Genomic DNA, 17,545 nt, shown 5'->3' with positions numbered 1-17,545 from the left:
CTTTATAGAAAACAGCTATTGCTAGGGACATCTACAAACAACATAAAGGTAAGCAAAGCAACCATATAGAAAGTCAAATTTTCTATCATAAAGGTAAGCAAAGCACATAAAAGAGAAGAATGGAGAGAATGCAACATGGATAGAAGGAATGGAAGTGGACTCACTTGGATACTCAATGACACACTACTGTTGGACGAAGGCATTGAACTACTCCTAAGCTAGAGCTTGATCACCTTCATGTGCCATAGGACCTCATTGGTGTCATGCAACTGCTTGTCTTGCATGGCCATGAGCTAGTGTTGGATGCGCTGCATGGAGTGGATCATTCGTGGGGATGGGAACAACATTTGACATTTCAAGGTAGGCCATTAGAGCCATTACAGTCGCTTACTTAGGACACATTGACATGTCAAATGACATTGACTACGCTAGTGTTGTAGATCAATATTGCTACTTTTGATATCACATCTTTAGGTCAATATTGCATTGGTATCTTAGGACTCTTCATTATGACCACATCCTTGTATTGCTATGCTCATTAGGATGGAATCTTCCACTACTGCTCATGATGATCAATGCATTGTCTCATAGCTCCTACACATTAGTTGGTAATGTGTGGGCTAACTATAGTGACTAACAAGCTGATGTGGCACTGAATATTCCATTCCACCTTGGTGAATTGGGCTCTCCCCAATTATTGCAAGGAGAGTCCATGTTACTTCCTCTCATCATGATGAGTATTGGGTCCATGTTACTTCCTCTCACCATGATGAGTGATACCTTTGTGCTTCATGTGCCCAAAATAGTTGTAACTACATTTGGAGTGATACCTTTGTGCTTCATGTGCCAAAAATAAGTGATTGTCTCCTTGCCATATCCATGTTGGGCATATTTGAAGATAAGTGTGTTCCATGACACGACATCTATAGATGGAAGCATGTCAAACACTTTTGTGCTTTTGCAAGCATGACACATTTGGCATATATAGTGGCCAAGGAGTTGCCCACACATGTATCCCTTTCAAGGAGCCCCTTTTTGACAATCTCAGCATGCAATTTATTGCTCGATTCAAGATCTATTTGCAATGCATGGGCCTTTAACAATTTGAGATAGTTGCACGTACACCCACTAGTATAGTGGGCATGTGGGTTGGTGATGATCCTCTTTGAAGGGAGGATAGGCACTTCATCACACTGGCCTTTTCTTTTTCTTTTTCTTCTTCTTCTTGCATGTAGTAGACCTTTGATGATCCTCCTTGAAGGGAGAATAGGCACTTCGTCACACTAGCCTTTTCTTCTTCTTCTTCTTCTTCTTCTAGTTATGCATGTAATAGACTTGGCATGGGTAATTGCAATTGAGAAGCCATGATACTGTTGTTGCTTGTTGGTGATGCGAGCTTAAGCAAAGTGTTCAGAATGAGGCCAACGACGAAATATTGCTTATTTGGAGAAGAGCACTAGAAAAAGTAGAGCGTCTTGCTTATTTTGGGAGGTTGGACGAATGAAAGAGAAAAGCATGAGAAAGAGAAGAGTGTTCTTTTAAAAGAACGCTTTTAAGTTAGTTTCGAAGTAAAATGCTTGTTTCTTTTTTAAATATTTCAAATTTTATTGTTTCTCTTTTTGGATTAACTAGGTAGAAGATAAATCAAATCTGCTTGTAGATGTACGTGTAGAATAAACATAATGGCACTTCCCAAATACTGCCGCCTTGAAGCAAAGGTCTCTAAGCTCTTATAAACGTAAAGAGAGAAGGCTGAAGAGCGAGAATCAAACTGATAATACAAGGAAGCTTGTCAGTAAAGGATGCGTGTCTACGCGAGCTTCTCATTTTGTCCAGCCCGGCATACTCCAACGATTTGATCCTCCTTCCCGCAGGGCGAACCTCCTGAGCTTTCGTCCATCGTCTCCCGGAGATGATGGCGTCGCCTGTCATCAGTTCTACCGCGCCATATGGAAATGACCTGCATTCTCTACGCATCGAATTCCGATCATTGTTACCGCGCCCCCTCTTCATGCTCTCCGCGTTGCAACCACAGAAATCGTCACGACTGGATCTGATCGGGTCCGTTTTTGCTTGCTTAGCTCAAAATTCCAACCATTTGTCCCTGTAATGCAGAACGTTACGCTTGTTGTTAGTCTCGAGGATTGAACAACTGGTTTTCCGGTACACGGTACACGCGAAAGGAATTTTACCTCTAACAAGGATCAGCCAGATATTGCACATTCCATCATCACACAGTTGTTTGTTGATCTTGAGCATTGAAGAACTTCTTTTCTGTATTCTAAGCTCAATAGCAGAAAATTAAACCCATTGTTTGATCTTGACAAAGAACTGATTTCCGGTGCCCTAAAAATGACTATAACTCTAACAAGGATCAGGCCAATCTCCAAATTCCAGTATATATGCTGTGAAGTTTACATTTATCGTTGATCTTGAGGATTGAAGAGCCTATTTTCTGTACTCTAAGTTCAATAGCAGAATGTTACATCTGTTGTTAATCATCAGGATTAAGTAACAAATTTCCAGTGTACTAACAATGAATTTATCTCTAACAATGATCAGGTCAATCTCCACATTCCCACAGAGACAGAGAGAGAGAGAGAGAGAGAGAGAGAGAGAGAGAGAGAGAGAGCTTGAAGTTAAATGAAAGAAGCATTTGACATTCTACAATTTAGCCACATGATCAGAAATGCTTTGCAATCTTGCGCATTCCAGAACATGGAGAATGAAGCATAATCTCACCTGGATGCCAGTGCCTGGTCCATTGAAAGGAGCCGGCGGAATGATGGTATCATGCTTTCACATGTCTAAGCACACATCAAGGCGGACAATTGACATTGCAGTTGGCTCTACTGCTGATGCAGATCAGACATTTCCAAGTCCAGAGGAGTAAGTTACCTCTTTTTAACTCTGTAATGCATCTAATGTTGATATTTAGTTTAAGCTTCATGTGAGTAACACAAACTTTTCTAAAAAAGTGACTTGTTCTGTCAATGAAACAGACTGGCTTCATCATAGTAACTGTCCCTCTGTCTGTGGCAGTAATGAAGAGAGAGCAGTGAGCTGCTTTAAGGAGAAAGAAAACCCCCCCAGGCAGCCAAGTCCAGAGGTGTGCTTGCATTTGCTGCTTGATGCCTTTACATTGTTACTGTATGCCGTACATGAATAGTTTCTGAACTACAGATGCATATCTCCAGTTTTTTGCATGTGTAAGTCTATAACTTCTCCTTTTTGAGGCCAACATTTCATAATGGTTCTAAAAGCAATGACTGTGACTTTATCATACCTTCCATGTACCTTACAAGTTTTGGCAAGCATGCCATTTTGGCTCTTACTGATGTATATTTTGTGCTGCATGTGGAGGCTTGATGGGTAATCCAATTCTCCTTTGTGAACCTACTTAGCTTCCAATCACACTTTAGAGCAACGGCTAAATTTCTTCTTGCTGAGCGCGGCTCACACAATATGGTGCTGTATTTGCCAAGAGAGTTGCTCCAAATAATATCTTTGGTGGCCCTCTGACCTTTCTAGGGGAAGTTGATAAGGAATATTTTCCGAAAATAGGCTTATATGTTTCCAAGATTTTGATTTGTGCTTGGTTTTCAGGGCAGCCAGCCTCAACATCAGTGATTAGAGCAGGGCAGGCTGATCGTGAGCTTGTGTCATCATTTTTCGAGCCCAGGCAGCTTGTCAGCCAGTTTATGACTTGGCAGATTGCATTTATTGTTTCCCCCAGCAGCTGATCAGCCAGTTTCAGCCCTTTATGGCTATTTATATCTGCCTTCAGCTTTGGGCAGATCATCTCAGTTTTTTGCAGGTTGCACATCCCACATCTGTCTCTGTCTCTGTCTCTAGTGCTGCCATCATCTTCAGCCGGATCTGGTGTCCTCATTGATGCTTTGGGCTGCATCCAGGGACTGATTAGTCCATCATTGTATTCAGCATTCATTTCAGATTCAGTGCAGATTTCTCTTCCCTTCGTGTTCTCTTTCTCCCCTACTTTCTCTCCATGTTTGTGTTTCTCTTCCATTGCATACTCTCACATGGTATCATTACCTAAGGGAGGACATGGAGATTCCGAACAGAGGAGACCAACTTGTTGCTGAAAACACAAAATTTTGGCCTGCTGTTCGCTGCAGAAAAGGCAGATTTTTTGCATTGCTCGGGTGCTTTCAACAAAGTTGGGACATCTACAACTTATCTTTTGTAGGTATAGTTGATTGCTCTCTCCGTTCGGGCTCTTCTACAGCAAAACGCAGCAGATAGTGTGTTTGCAGGTTTAGAAACATGGAATATCACCGGTTCAATGGTTGTGATGACTTACATGAGAAGTCTATTCATACTCCCTCTCATAGACATCATGAACATCGCGAAGATTAGAGGGTAGAGTCCATTTTGAATGGAAAACATTGATTGATAGGTCACAAGGATCGGAGCAGCCTTTGCCTCCCTGCTCTCTTCATGTCTCCCACGGGGCCTGTTCTTTTGGCCCTAGGATGCCTATGATGGTATCTTTTGTATAGGTGCTTGTTTTTCCTTCTTTGCCCAAATAAGATTGGTTGGATGGATCTAACTACTCTCTTTGGTCTTGCAACGTGGAGTGTGTTCTTGACACATTTGATTTTTGGGCTTTTGTGACTACTCCTTTTCCTCATCCCATGGAGGATCTTGTAGTTGATTGGACAATGGATTATGCTCCCCTTTGGGCTAGGCCCAACTTTTGAACCGAGTCCTTTTTCTTTATGAGCCTACAAGATTCTATCCTTGTTTATGTGTGTAGGCTAAGGACGGCGGCTAAAGTGTAGACAAAGCTTTCTTCTCTTTACCATCAGAAGACTTTTTCCCACCAAATTAGCTTGGAGAAGAAGCTTTGCATGCTCTTGGTTGATGACTCTCTTTCAATGAGGGGTCACATCAACAAAATGGAGGATATAAGGGATGAGCTTGCATCCCTTGGATGAATGATATCTTCAAAGGATATGGCAATGGTTCGCCTTACCCAATTACCATTGCCTAAGTATGATGTTTTCTACACAAGCCTTCTTACCTTGAGAGTACAAGAGACTCTTCTTTGGGAGGAGCTAGTTCTGCTTGTCTAGGAGCATGATGAGCGTCTTGAAAAGAGAGAAGCCAACGGATCTGGCTCTACCAAGGGTGTTATTGAAACCAGCCTTCCTTCTCGGATAGGGTGGTTTAACCTGATTAAGTACTTAATTACAGCAATTAGCAAATGAACATAAACTGAAATGCTCACTTTACCTTTATAAACTTGGACAGTGGACACCCTGTTGGTCCCAAAACTGGCGCCCCTTTCGGTATTTCTTTAATTTCAATTGCTAATGGATAAATTACAAGCCGAGATTTCACAATCTCCTTGGCTGAGTCAAAAGCCCTTGCTGTTCCAATAATCAGCAAAGCATTCGGGCAAATTGCCTCTTGATTTTCACCCAGGACTTGCTCTAATGGAACCCCAACTGGTCAAATGCTGCCCCAAATTCACAATAGATGGGCTGGCATCTGAAATCCTTACGATTCCATGAATTTCCGGTGCTGATTTCAGTGTACAATGCCTTTGACTGATGGCACGAGTCCCAAGGTGGCTGCTAAACCCTAATTACTGCTGTAATTTAGGGTTTACAGCAGTAAACTTCTGCTGTCCACCAAATTTGGCTGTACTCTGCTACCCATGACTGAGAATTGCTGAGAATACTTAAGCATAGACTGGAGGAGATGAGAGAATGCTGTAGAAAGAGAGAAAATTAGCTGAAATGTATCTTCTGATTCGTAGCTCTGATGACAAATCTGATGGCACCAACAGCTTCAAAAGGGGGATAAAACACCAGCCCGGTTGGCGAGCCCTCCTCTCCTACCGCTGCCTCTCTTGAGGCGGAAGAGAAAACCTACTGCCCCCTGTCCTGTCGCGGCGTGCGATCAGTCGCCATCGCCTCTTAGAGCCAAATCTGATCACCTCCTCTCCCTCCACCAAGCTCCGAAAGGTTGCCATTCAGCTTCCACCACCCTCCAACAGCCTTCTCCCTAGTTGCATGGGAAAGTTTTGCCAAATGGTAGGCTTCCTAACGCATTTTCAGCCATTAAATTAAATTTTCAGAATTAATTAATTTTGAAAATTAATTTCAGCTCTTTTGACCCTGCCCAAAATTAAACATGCCCATTTGGAATGAAATTGGCTAGGCCATTTGCAACTTAGAGTGGTTTCCAACCTCTGTTGACCCTTAGACTAGCATTAATTAATTAATTAATGCTAGTTCTTAGTGTCACCACTGACACTTAATGGCCAAACAATTTTCCTAGGGTCCAACCTGGCACCAACTGACCACCAAAACCCAATTGGCATAACTTAACGTAACTTTTGCCTTTAACACCCACTGCATCCTCGGGGTCCTTGGCCCGTTCCCATGAAATAACTGCCATGTGCATCACATGTGCCAAACAATCTTGCACATTTGATTAGTAACTTAATTAAATGTTACTAGCAAGATTAAAGGATCTCAAAATTTCACGTCCCCGTGACAGACCTCCCCCTTGAAAACCTTGCAATCGTCCTCGATTGCACTGCATTGGGCCAATGCAAAAGTATATTGCACTGGAATTTCGATTTGGCATGACAGTGACCGCAACATTGGCCACTGTTGTCAAACCGTTGCATATGCACAAAACTTATTGAAAATTTCGAGCTAGCAAAACATAATAGAAAACTGAAAAAGAGTCCAAAACTGTTACTAGAAACCATTGGATGCATCCATAACTCATGTTTCTCAACCGTTTTGTCTTCAAAATCAGAGTAAAGCATATTCTTAGCATAAACCATGGCTGAAACTTTCAATGACATTCGTTTACATACGACTGTCCATGGAATCAGCTGTAAACCATTAAAAACTGAGCATGACCTGATCATAAACTGATCATGGATTGATATGAGAATTGATCACAAATGGCTGCAAATGTGACTCCAGACTGATCATAAGCTGATGGTAAAAAAAACTGATCAGAAACTGATGCAAAAGCTGATGCAAAAGTGATCCCAAAGTGATCATAAATGGTTCTCAAACTGATCAAAAACTAAGCTGAAATTAATCAGAAATTGATCTCAAAATTGAGGCAAAAACTCATGCCAAACCGGTCCAAAAACTCATGCATAAGTATAGTCTCAGAGCCGTGGTGACAACCATACTCATATACATGTATCTCACAGTGACTAGTACACCGAGTAGTGATCTCATGGCAAACATACTGTCAGCACAGTACCTTGGATGCATTTTGAATACATCTGAGATCCACTACATATGAGAGTTGTCCAAAACCGGTGGAATGGAAGTGCTGCCTTCCCCTTGAGCATCAAGCAATGCTCCGGACGCCCGCTTTGCTGAACCTGAGTAAGCCCGATCCAAAGTCGGATCTAACTGAAAGGCATCGAGATAAAGTTGCAACAACTGAGGATGGTCTGCCAAGTCATCCTCTTCTATCCATTTTGCATCCATTGGTGAATAATTTTGAAACTTCACTAAATATCTTCTGGAAACTTTACCTCTGACCTTCCTTTCTTTATGTGCCAAAATCTGCTCGAGTACCAAAATCTCATCTAGTTCCTCAACCTCTAGCTGAATTTCAGCAGATATATCTTCTGGCACATCACCACGAAAAGGTCTCAACAAACTAACATGAAAGGCATTGTGTATCCACCAATGTGGAGGTAATTTCAGCCGATATGCAACATCGTTGACCTTTTCCAACACTTGAAAGGGCTCATAGTATCTCATGCTTAACTTCGGATGCAATCTCTCTCTTCCCTTCATCTTTTTCAGCCTTGTCTTTTCGAAACGTAGCAATACATAATCGCCCTCTGCAAACTGCAAAGCTCATCTATGGTGATTAGCTGCCCGCTTTTGCTTGTCCTGTGACCTTTGAAGTGCATACTTTATCTTTGCATAGGCTGCATCTAAGCTTTCCACAAAGCGATTAGTCTCAAAGATCTTATTCTTAGTGTGCAAAATAGGTGGAACCTTCTTGCCATCCTCAACCACCTCAAATGGAGCCTTGCCAGTGGAACTATGTACCGTATTAATGTATGCAAACTCAACCAATGGTAAATATTGCTCCCATTGTGTCTTGTGGTCTGAAACATAGCAAAAGATCCAACACTGTGGAGTTTGCTTTCTCAGACTGACCATTTGTCTGCGGATGAAAGGATGATGAGAATTTCAGCATGGTACCCATATTTTTAAACAACCCCTTCCAGAATAGACTGGTCATCCGAGGGTCTCCATCATTGATCGACTCAGGCATACCATGATACTTGAAAATGTGCTGCATAACTAATCATGCCATATGATCGGCCTTTATCTTCTTTCTCACCGGAATGAAATGGGCTTGTTTGCTAAACCTGCAAATAATAGTCCATATCCCATCATTCCCTGTAGGTGTCCTAGGAAGCTCAAAGATAAAGTCCATAGCAATGCTCTGCCAAGGCCTATTTGGAATAGGCAAGGGTTGCAACAAGCCCGACATCTTTTGCCTATCATGCTTTACCTTCTGACATATGATGCATGCCCTAACAAACTGCTCTACATCATGCCTCAAAGCTGGCCAATAAAAGAAATGCTTCACTGCCTTGACTGTGGCATCAATACCTCTGTGTCTTGCATACGGAGGAGCATGACCTCAACTGCTTTGTGACATACAGTCATCCATGCATCAACAGAAATCCATCTCTTAGCATGAAATACTCATGCCTTTGGCCATTGCAAAGCTGATCATAAACATTAGCAAAGTCCGAATCGGCAGCATATTGCTCTTTCATGGCATCCAACTCAGTGTGATAAACCATAATGATGGCTGAAATTTGTGGCTTACGTGACAGTGCATTAGCCCCAACATTCTTTTTACCATCAATGTGTACAATCTGAAAATGAAACATAGAGAGAAAATTTGCCTATCTCATATGCTTCTTTGACAACTTTGTTTGCGTCAAAAAGTATCTCAAAGTCTGATGGTCTGTCTGCACTATAAAATCAGCCCCCAACAAATAATGTTTCCACGTAGACAGTGCATAAATTACAGCCAAGAGCTCTTTCTCATAAACCTGTAAATTCCTCTCTGCACCGTGGAGAATTCGGCTCTCATAAGCCACAACTTGGCTATCTTGCATGAGGACAGCCCCAATGCTGTTATCACATGCATCACACTGAACCACAAATGACTTCCTTAGATCAGGCAACACAAGCACAGGATCTGAAGTCATCTTTTCCTTCAACTTTTCAAATGCTGAAATTTCCACTGCTGTCCATCTAAATGGCACATCTTTCTTTTGCAAAGCATGCAATGGAGATGCAATTTCAGCAAACCCGCGTACATACTTCCTATAGTAAGAACATAAAGCCAAGAAGCTGCGGATCTCATGAACATTCTTCAAAGCTGGCCATGAACGTATTGGTTCAACCTTAGCAAGGTCCATACGAATACCATCAGCCGATACAATATGTCCCAAGAAGTGGATTTCATGCAAAAAGAATTCACTCTTCTTGTCATTGATAACCAGCCTATGCTTATGTAGCTCATTGAAAACAATGTCCAAGTGCTTTCTATGCTCCGTCTCATTCTTTGAATAGACAATCATGTCATTAAAGAAAGTATCCACAAATGCTCTATGTGACCGAAAGATGCGATCCATCATCCGATTAAAAGTGGCAGGAGCATTCGTAAGTCCAAAAGGCATGACAAGAAATTCATATAACCGGAAAGATGTCCTAAAAGCTGTCTTAGGCACATCCTCCGGTCTAATGCGTATTTGATGATACCCACTTTTCAAATCTATACGGCTAAATATTATTGCCCCCTGTAATCTATCCATAACATCATCGATCTGAGGGATTGAAAAGCGGTTCTTTATCGTGATTTTGTTCAGAGCACGATAGTCAATGCACGTACGCCATGAACCATCCTTTTTCTGCACCAAAAGTACTGGAGAACAGAAAGGAGATGAGCTGGGCTGAATCAGCCCTTTTTCTAACAGCTCATTTTTCTGACTCATAATCTCCTCCTATTGGGTTGCATTGACTCTATAGGGTGGTTTATTAGGAGGGCTACTTTCAGGGATAAGGTCTATGCCATTCATGAAATTCTTGCATTACTTTTACTTGTGAAGCTTTGTCACCCAAAACTCGCAATGGCATACCCTGTTTCTTTTTAGCATGTTTCCATAAGTATCCATCTTTTAAGAAAAATCCATAGGCTTTCCTCTTGATTTTCTTAAACTCCTCATCTGACCATTTATCTCTCTTTGTTAATGTACTGAGATATTGACCAATTCTCAGCCACTCTCCTGCATATTTGTCTTCCAAAAACACTTCTACACAAGATGCAAAACATTTAAAGTGTCTTCTCTTTGTTGTCCAAGCTTGTGTTAATGCTGTAGCAACACCTTGCATTACTACATTCACTCTCGCAATATCATTTTCAGCCATAAAAAAGTCATCTTCTTCCTCCTCATCCATCATCCCATCTTCATTCTCATAGCGTGCTCGAGATAACACGTCTGCCACCACTGGGTTATCTCTTCCTGCAATATGCTGAAATTCAGGGTTCAAAGATTTGATGTATGCAATCCACCAGAGCATAGCAATGTCCGGGGTAGCACAACTAGTAATTATACCCAATACCGGCAAACAATCAGTCTCAATGACTACATGAGCACCCATAAAATGCTCCTTATCACATTTAAGAGTTGTCACAATTTCCCATAATTCTCTTTTTACTTGTGGATATCTTCTCTGTCGTTCAGTCAATACTCTTGCACCAAAGCATATTGCATATCTTTGCCCTTCCTCATCATCTTGCCCAATTGCCTATCCAATCCCGATTGGGCTTGTATCAACAATAATAATGATAGGCTTTCCATGTGAATAGTCCGCTTTTCTCAACGTTGGAGCAGATTTTAAGAGTTGCTTCAATTTCTTCATTGCTTTCTGATGCTTCCTTTCCCAATGAAATTTCTGACCTTTCCTTAGAAGCTGATAAAGAGCATCGGTTGCATGTGCAAAGTGAGGAATCCATATCAAATAGAACACACATGCACCTAAGAATCTACGCACCTCTGATACATTCGTGCATACATCTTGCATTCTATCAATTCCATCTATTTTTGCTCGTGATGGCCTTTGCCCATAAGGCCCACACATATGCCCAACAATCAAAACCTCTTCAACTCCAAAGACAGACTTTTGTCCAGAAAGAGTAAAATGCACCTCTTCTAGACGTGCCAAAATCCTCTCACAATCCACAATATGGTTTGCAACAAACTGTCTACATCCATGAGCATCCATCTCTTCATTCTTTTCATCCACTGCACACCCTTTGATTGGAACATCATCCAAGAAGGGTATAGTCAATTGTGGTATAAAATCCCTGAGTACCCTATTCATAGCATTTGTCATGTGTGCTAGTGAGTTTGTTGCACCCTGTGGGAGAGTACACATTCGTACTAACCCCAAAGGAGTCTTCATGGTTGTGATATCCCTGCTTTCAATTGCAAGCTGAAATTGATCATACCCTGAGTAAAGATCACCAAAGAATAGATCGCTCTGCCTGCAAAAGCCTCTGCAAATTCATCAACCACGGGACCTGCACCCACATTTCTTATGGTCACTTTATTGACCGGTTGCATGTCTCTAATAAATCTCAAAGCCCCATTCTTTTTGGACACAATAAATCAACGATTTGAGTACGGGGCTGAAGAAGGCTCCAAGATCTTCATGCGAATCTTTTCATTTAGCAAATCCATTAGCTTTGGCAAGTAAGCTTTAGGCACTAGAATAGGCCTCAAGTTCCATGGTACATGTGGCACAGTAAATATGACCATAGGAGAGAGAACATTTGGATCCACACAACGTATTTCACTTGGTTGAAATGCAAATGCCTTCCCATGTCTAGCCAACATCTGCATAAAACAATTTCTCTTAGCAGGCAAAAGAAACCCTTCTGCACCAACTTTCAATTCCTGTAATGTTTTAGATGTAAATTGATGGCCTATATCTTTAGGATCCCATAAGCTTGGCTGCTTTGACACTTTTTCATACATACCCTCACTCTCTAGTGGAAGTGGCAAAGCAATTGGTTTCACCTTTTTGTCAACTATCTTATACTTTGTCTCCACAAGTGCTTCAGCCCATTGTAATCCTTCTTGTTGAGCAAACAATGCTATAACATCATACATATCCAAAGAACATATTGACAATACTCTGTTTTCAGCCTCATTTTCTGCATATATAGTTGTTGAAATTTCAGCCATAGTGTCAGTAATATTCAGCCCATAAAAGATGCCTGAAATGCCATCATTTTCAGCTAACAGCCCCAATGATCTTAGTTTCTTAATAGCCCGTTTCATAGATATGCGTTCAGCCCTACACATAGCTTCCATAGGCTTAAACCAACATGAACTGTTTACTGTAAACTGAGAATTACCAATAGTAAATACATGCTTCATTTCATCAAGAGGCGAGTACACCCTTTGAACAATACTACTGTAGCCCCGCATTACAGCAGTGCTTAATGAAAATCCAGGTCTTTGAATTCCCTTGCATTTGGAACCAAAGGAGACTCTTGAAGCGTATCACGATTTCTAGGATGATTAACACAAATAGTAAGAAATTGGACTACTTTCCTCCCATCTTTGCTTCTGACTCTTGCATAAGCAGAACCATCATCAAGTACCTTTGTTTCCATACGTACTTCTGTAATATAGGGCTGTCCCAAAATCACTGCATATGAGGAATTATCTTTCACAAAGAAGTGTTGCTCTTCGTGTACATCACCAATTGTCACTTTTACATTAGGACATGTAGCATAAAGCTCCCCTGAAGAATTATTTGCAGTCCTAATATGCCAACCATGATCAGTGTCCACAGGCCATGCACCATTTTCATACAATCCCCGCTCAATGACATTTATCTCAGACCCATGGTCAAGTAAAGCAACATAAGGAGTTTCACGCTCCCCTATTTTCACTACCGTTTCAGTGGTAGCTCTAGCCCAATGATTTCTTGTGTAGTGACTTCGAGGAATAAATCCTAGAGTCTCTTCTCCATATTGTTGCATTTGCCTTACTCCACCATGCATATTGCTACAAGACAATGCATTTTCAACCACTTTCTTCTCTTTTTCACATGCTGTCCACTGATTAGTAGCATCCTGCATAGATAATCTAGTATTTACTTCATGCTCATATTCAGCCCGAATACCCAACAAACCAATTTTCTCTTCAAATTGCAGCAATGCACTAGTGGTATCATCAAGAAACTGACGCTTTCTTTTAATTATGTCAATGATCTCATCATGAAATTCTCGCTTGGCAATGCCAAGCACCTCTTCCAAGGTAAATTCCACTCAACTGTTTATGATCCGTTCTTCAAGAACCTTCTTAAGATCTGTGGCTGTCTCAATGTCAGATTGCAACTTATATCCTGGCTGCTTGCCCTTATTTTTGCCCTCTTGTTTGTTATCCTGTTTTTGCTTCTGACTGACCTCTTCCGTAACATGCTCGGAAGGTTGCTGATTTGCAGCTTTAGGCTGATCCACACTTCTTCTTGTCATTCTTTTAGATGTCCCTACAATATCTTCATCTCTTTTTCGTTTTTCTTTCACAAGTACATCTGTGTTTTGTATCTTTGCTAAATATGTATACACTGAATATGCATCTACCGGTGATACCCAACCGGTTATGCCACGAATGTCTTGCCTTGCATGAGACACTTCACTATCAGTGACCTTTCTCTTTTTAGCTGCATGTAAAGCATGTGTCCATATTTCAGCCTTTGGACCAACCATCACTTGGCCATGCATTCTATCCAACTATAGACCAAAAGTAGAAGCATGTACTGCTGCATAAGCATTTCGGACAGCCAAGTCTTCCAACAACTTTTGCATACCTCCCTTTCCAAAATTCAAAGCAAGAGGCAATCCCGTTTCTTGTGCATGGATCTTGCCATCTTTTCAAAAGATAAGCTGTCGTGCCAAGGTCTCCTGATAGGCAGCATAATCCTTTCTTTCGTGTTGCAAACTGTCACACCAAATACATCTTTTTCCAGGCTTAGGTGCTGCTGCCCATCCCCTTTCCTCTTGTCCTTTTTCATCCAATTTTGCAACCTTTAATTGAAGATCCCGCATCCCTTTGACCAATTCATCTAAGACATCTTCCCTAACAGAGGGAACAATAGCAGGTACATGTCAGAAGTGGAGTAGCGGTGGAAGCATAAACATGTGCTGAAAGAAACTGCTGAAACACAAGACAAAAAGAGAAAAGAAAAGAACACGATACAGATGAGAACTCAGATGTATGCACGGGAAATGGAATCCATATATCTGAACACGAGACAGTCGCATACAACAGTGAGTCACTGGCTGCGTGGGCACTGGCACTGGCTCCTCTCTCCACAGAGTCTGCAGATGGTGAAGATGAAGTGACTGACTGAGGAGGAGCCACTGAGTATAAATAGGCTGAAAAAGTGGGGAGCAATAATGCTGGTCGGACAGCATTTAATGCTGGCCGACTGGTGCATAAAATGCCCCAATGGCATAAAATGCCACACCAGAAAAATACCTAAAATACCTATAAAAATGCCCAGCCCAGATTAAGCTCAGACTCACACATGAGCTGACAAATACTCTGCTAACACCCTCTCTCAGATCATGGGTGATCTGATACAATACAATAGTACAATGAAAAGGGATCATAAACTATACAACAGAGAACCACCAAGTAGAACCATGGATACCCAAGCAGTGGGTGATCAAGCCACCACCAAGGTGCCTCGGAGAGAACCGGATGTCGATGTCGATCGTACCAAACACTTGAAAATAGAGAAGATCATAGCATGTCACTGTGTCCATCACCAATGTCTCGCAGGAGCATACAAGACCATTCTGTCAAAAATGCCTCTGAACATAGGTGACCATGGATTCCCCGCCTTTGGCCAGACCGCCAAAGTGTCCCCTCATGTGAGCTCCAGACGAAAGCCTCCCGCTCTCTGTCAGATGACCAGCTCATCATGAACCTGGATGTCAATCCCAACTCCAGGATTTGATTCCGCCAGACTGAAGTCGATGCGTCAGGAATGTCCCTCTCTGGAACCTGTGCACCTGTATAAAAATATAGATGAGGCGCGGCTGCCCCATCTGAACACCCGCTCACACTCCCTCTCTGGCACAAGAGAGTCGTGAGGGATGACCTCATCACTACCACTAGAAAGCAGCCGAGGAAGGGGCCAACAAGCCCTTCCTGCGATCCAAAGAAGAGGATCCCTTCGGCGCCTTGGACTTCATCTTGGTCGGAGGATCGGAGTCGGAGTCTGATGAAGGAGAGGACTCATCGGTAGAGTCAACATGCCGCTTCGTCTTCTGCTCCTTCTTCTTGGAAGCCGCTAACTTCTTGCAGTCCTTCCGCAAATGTCCCTTCTTGCCACAGTGGTAACACTGGGCCTTCGACTTCTTCTTCCCGTCACCCCTCTCTGAAGCTACATAAGCCTCACCTCCATAATGTGCCGGAAGCCGCCCCTGTAATCTCAAGGATGCCTCATGCTCAAGAAGCATCGAGGTCATATGTGTAAAACTGACAGGAGTCGATGATGTCTGCGCCCGCAAAGCATTGGCCACTCCATCAAACTCCGGGGGGAGCTTGTAGAGAACCGTCCCGACAAGATGCACCTCGGGAAGAGCAGATTGCATGTGCCGAAGCTGGTCCTGTACCTGTGTAACACGAAGAAGAAAAGACTGAATAGTATCTTTCGGCTCAAACTTCATCTGCTGGAGCTGGCCATAAAGTGTGACGGCCCGCATGGTGGAAGGTGCCTCGTACATCTGCTGCAACTTCTGCCATACTTCAGGAGATGTCCTACGGGAGGTAACCGCCGGTAAGACCGCTTTAGAAATATACCGAAGCAATGCCGAGTAAGCACGGGCATCGTCCGAGTCCCATGTGAGCACCGCTTCCTCATTGTTGTCCTCATCAAAGTCTTCAGGAAGAGGAAAAGGACGGAGAGGTCGAGCAATAGCTTCACAGACGATGTACCATAGCCGCTTCTGCACAAACCAAGCTTTCATGATAGTACTCCATGTGAGATAATCAGGTCCATGTAACTTATCATCAGTGGAAGTGCACGGAGGAGCCATATGGAGAGGATAAGAAGAGAAGTAGAGAAGAGATGGAATTTAGAGAGGAAACACAGCCAAAACACAAGCACAGACTGCAGAAAATGAGAGTTCACATGCAAGATAACCCAAAATCTGATCAATAGAAGACAAAATCTGCTGCAGAAAGTCAAAAAATCAGTCAAAAACTGCCAAAAACAGAGAAAACGGCCTGAAGTAACAGTCACCCAGCCACGAGAGATGCTGAATCAGCAAAACGCAGGCTGTAAATTGGAGAAAAACAGGTAGAAAACTGTCGCCAGCAGCTGCAGATGAAAAACGCAGGCAGCAGAGGGTGCGTAGGCAGCAGAGGGTGCGGAGGCAGCAGGCGATGGCAAAACTGCAAAAAACGCAGGCTGAAAACAGCCCTAAAACAGGTCGCCTGGCTGCGACAGCAGTCGTCGGATCAGCAGGGGTAAAAACAGTCCTGAAATCAGCAATAAAACACAGCAGAAACACAAATCCTGAAAATTGATACCATATCAGAAGTGGAGCAGCGGTGGAAGCATAAACATGTGCTGAAATAAACTGTTGAAACACAAGACAAAAAGAGAAAAGAAAAGAACACGATACAGATGAGAACTCAGATGTATGCACGGGAAATGGAATCCATATATCTGAACACGAGACAGTCGCATACAACAGTGAGTCACTGGCTGCGTGGGCACTGGCACTGGCTCCTCTCTCCACAGAGTCTGCAGATGGTGAAGATGAAGTGACTGACTGAGGAGGAGCCACTGAGTATAAATAGGTTGAAAAAGTGGGGAGCAATAATGCTGGTTGGACAGCATTTAATGCTGGCCGACTGGTGCATAAAATGCCCCAATGGCATAAAATGCCACACCAGAAAAATACCTAAAATACCTATAAAAATGCCCAGCCCAGATTAAGCTCAGACTCACACATGAGCTGACAAATACTCTGCTAACAGTACAGTCATAGGGTTAGCCATAGAAGTAGGTGGCTTACTGGATACATTAACTGTCTTGCCCATAACAGTGGGCAAGCAAGAGACATGCAATCTTTCTCTTCTTCTATGCTTCTTCACAAGCGCAGTAACAGCTTCCTTGACATGTCTCCACTTTGTTTTCAAACCTCTCTCTGTAGTCAGATCCTCCAGCAAATCATCAAGCTTCTCTTGAAGCTCAGGATTAGTTGCCTGTAGAAACGATTCAATTTTCTGACTTGCAAGAGCTTGCTGTTCTGCAAGATCCAACTGCTCAAATTGACTTTCAAATTCTCTTAATAATTCTGTAGCCACAAGACCCTTATTGGATTGTATAACCCACTCCTGAAAAGTCTTTCGCGTAATCAAACTGGTGTCTTCAATGTAAAATTCTTCCCTGAG

The 17,545-nt window shown here is 42.5% G+C and overlaps 1 protein-coding gene across 5 annotated transcripts in view; it reads left to right on the top strand.

The window, feature by feature from the left end:
• Nucleotides 1-1,720: 1,720 nt before the first annotated feature.
• LOC148024277 (uncharacterized) overlaps nucleotides 1,721-17,545 on the top strand; it is a 70,004-nt gene continuing 54,179 nt past the window's right edge. For 2 of the 5 annotated variants that reach the window (XM_087693884.1, XM_087693883.1), the window contains exons 1-3: nucleotides 1,726-2,061; nucleotides 2,716-2,889; nucleotides 3,043-3,109. In XM_087693884.1, coding sequence (XP_087550010.1) covers nucleotides 1,913-2,061; nucleotides 2,716-2,889; nucleotides 3,043-3,109 — 390 coding nt within the window. In that variant the 5' untranslated portion in view covers nucleotides 1,726-1,912. Of the gene's footprint in view, nucleotides 2,062-2,715; nucleotides 2,890-3,042; nucleotides 3,110-17,545 lie in introns of all 5 variants that reach the window. The other 3 variants (XM_087693885.1, XM_087693881.1, XM_087693882.1) reach the window with 3 other exon arrangements.

The sequence above is a fragment of the Lygodium microphyllum genome, chromosome 15, assembly GCF_053477565.2.
Source record: "Lygodium microphyllum isolate KBCC chromosome 15, Lygodium_microphyllum_v1.1.10, whole genome shotgun sequence".
Lineage (NCBI taxonomy): Eukaryota > Viridiplantae > Streptophyta > Polypodiopsida > Schizaeales > Lygodiaceae > Lygodium > Lygodium microphyllum.
The sequence above is the reverse complement of the archived record's forward strand: the minus strand, read 5'-3'. Positions and strand labels throughout refer to the sequence as shown.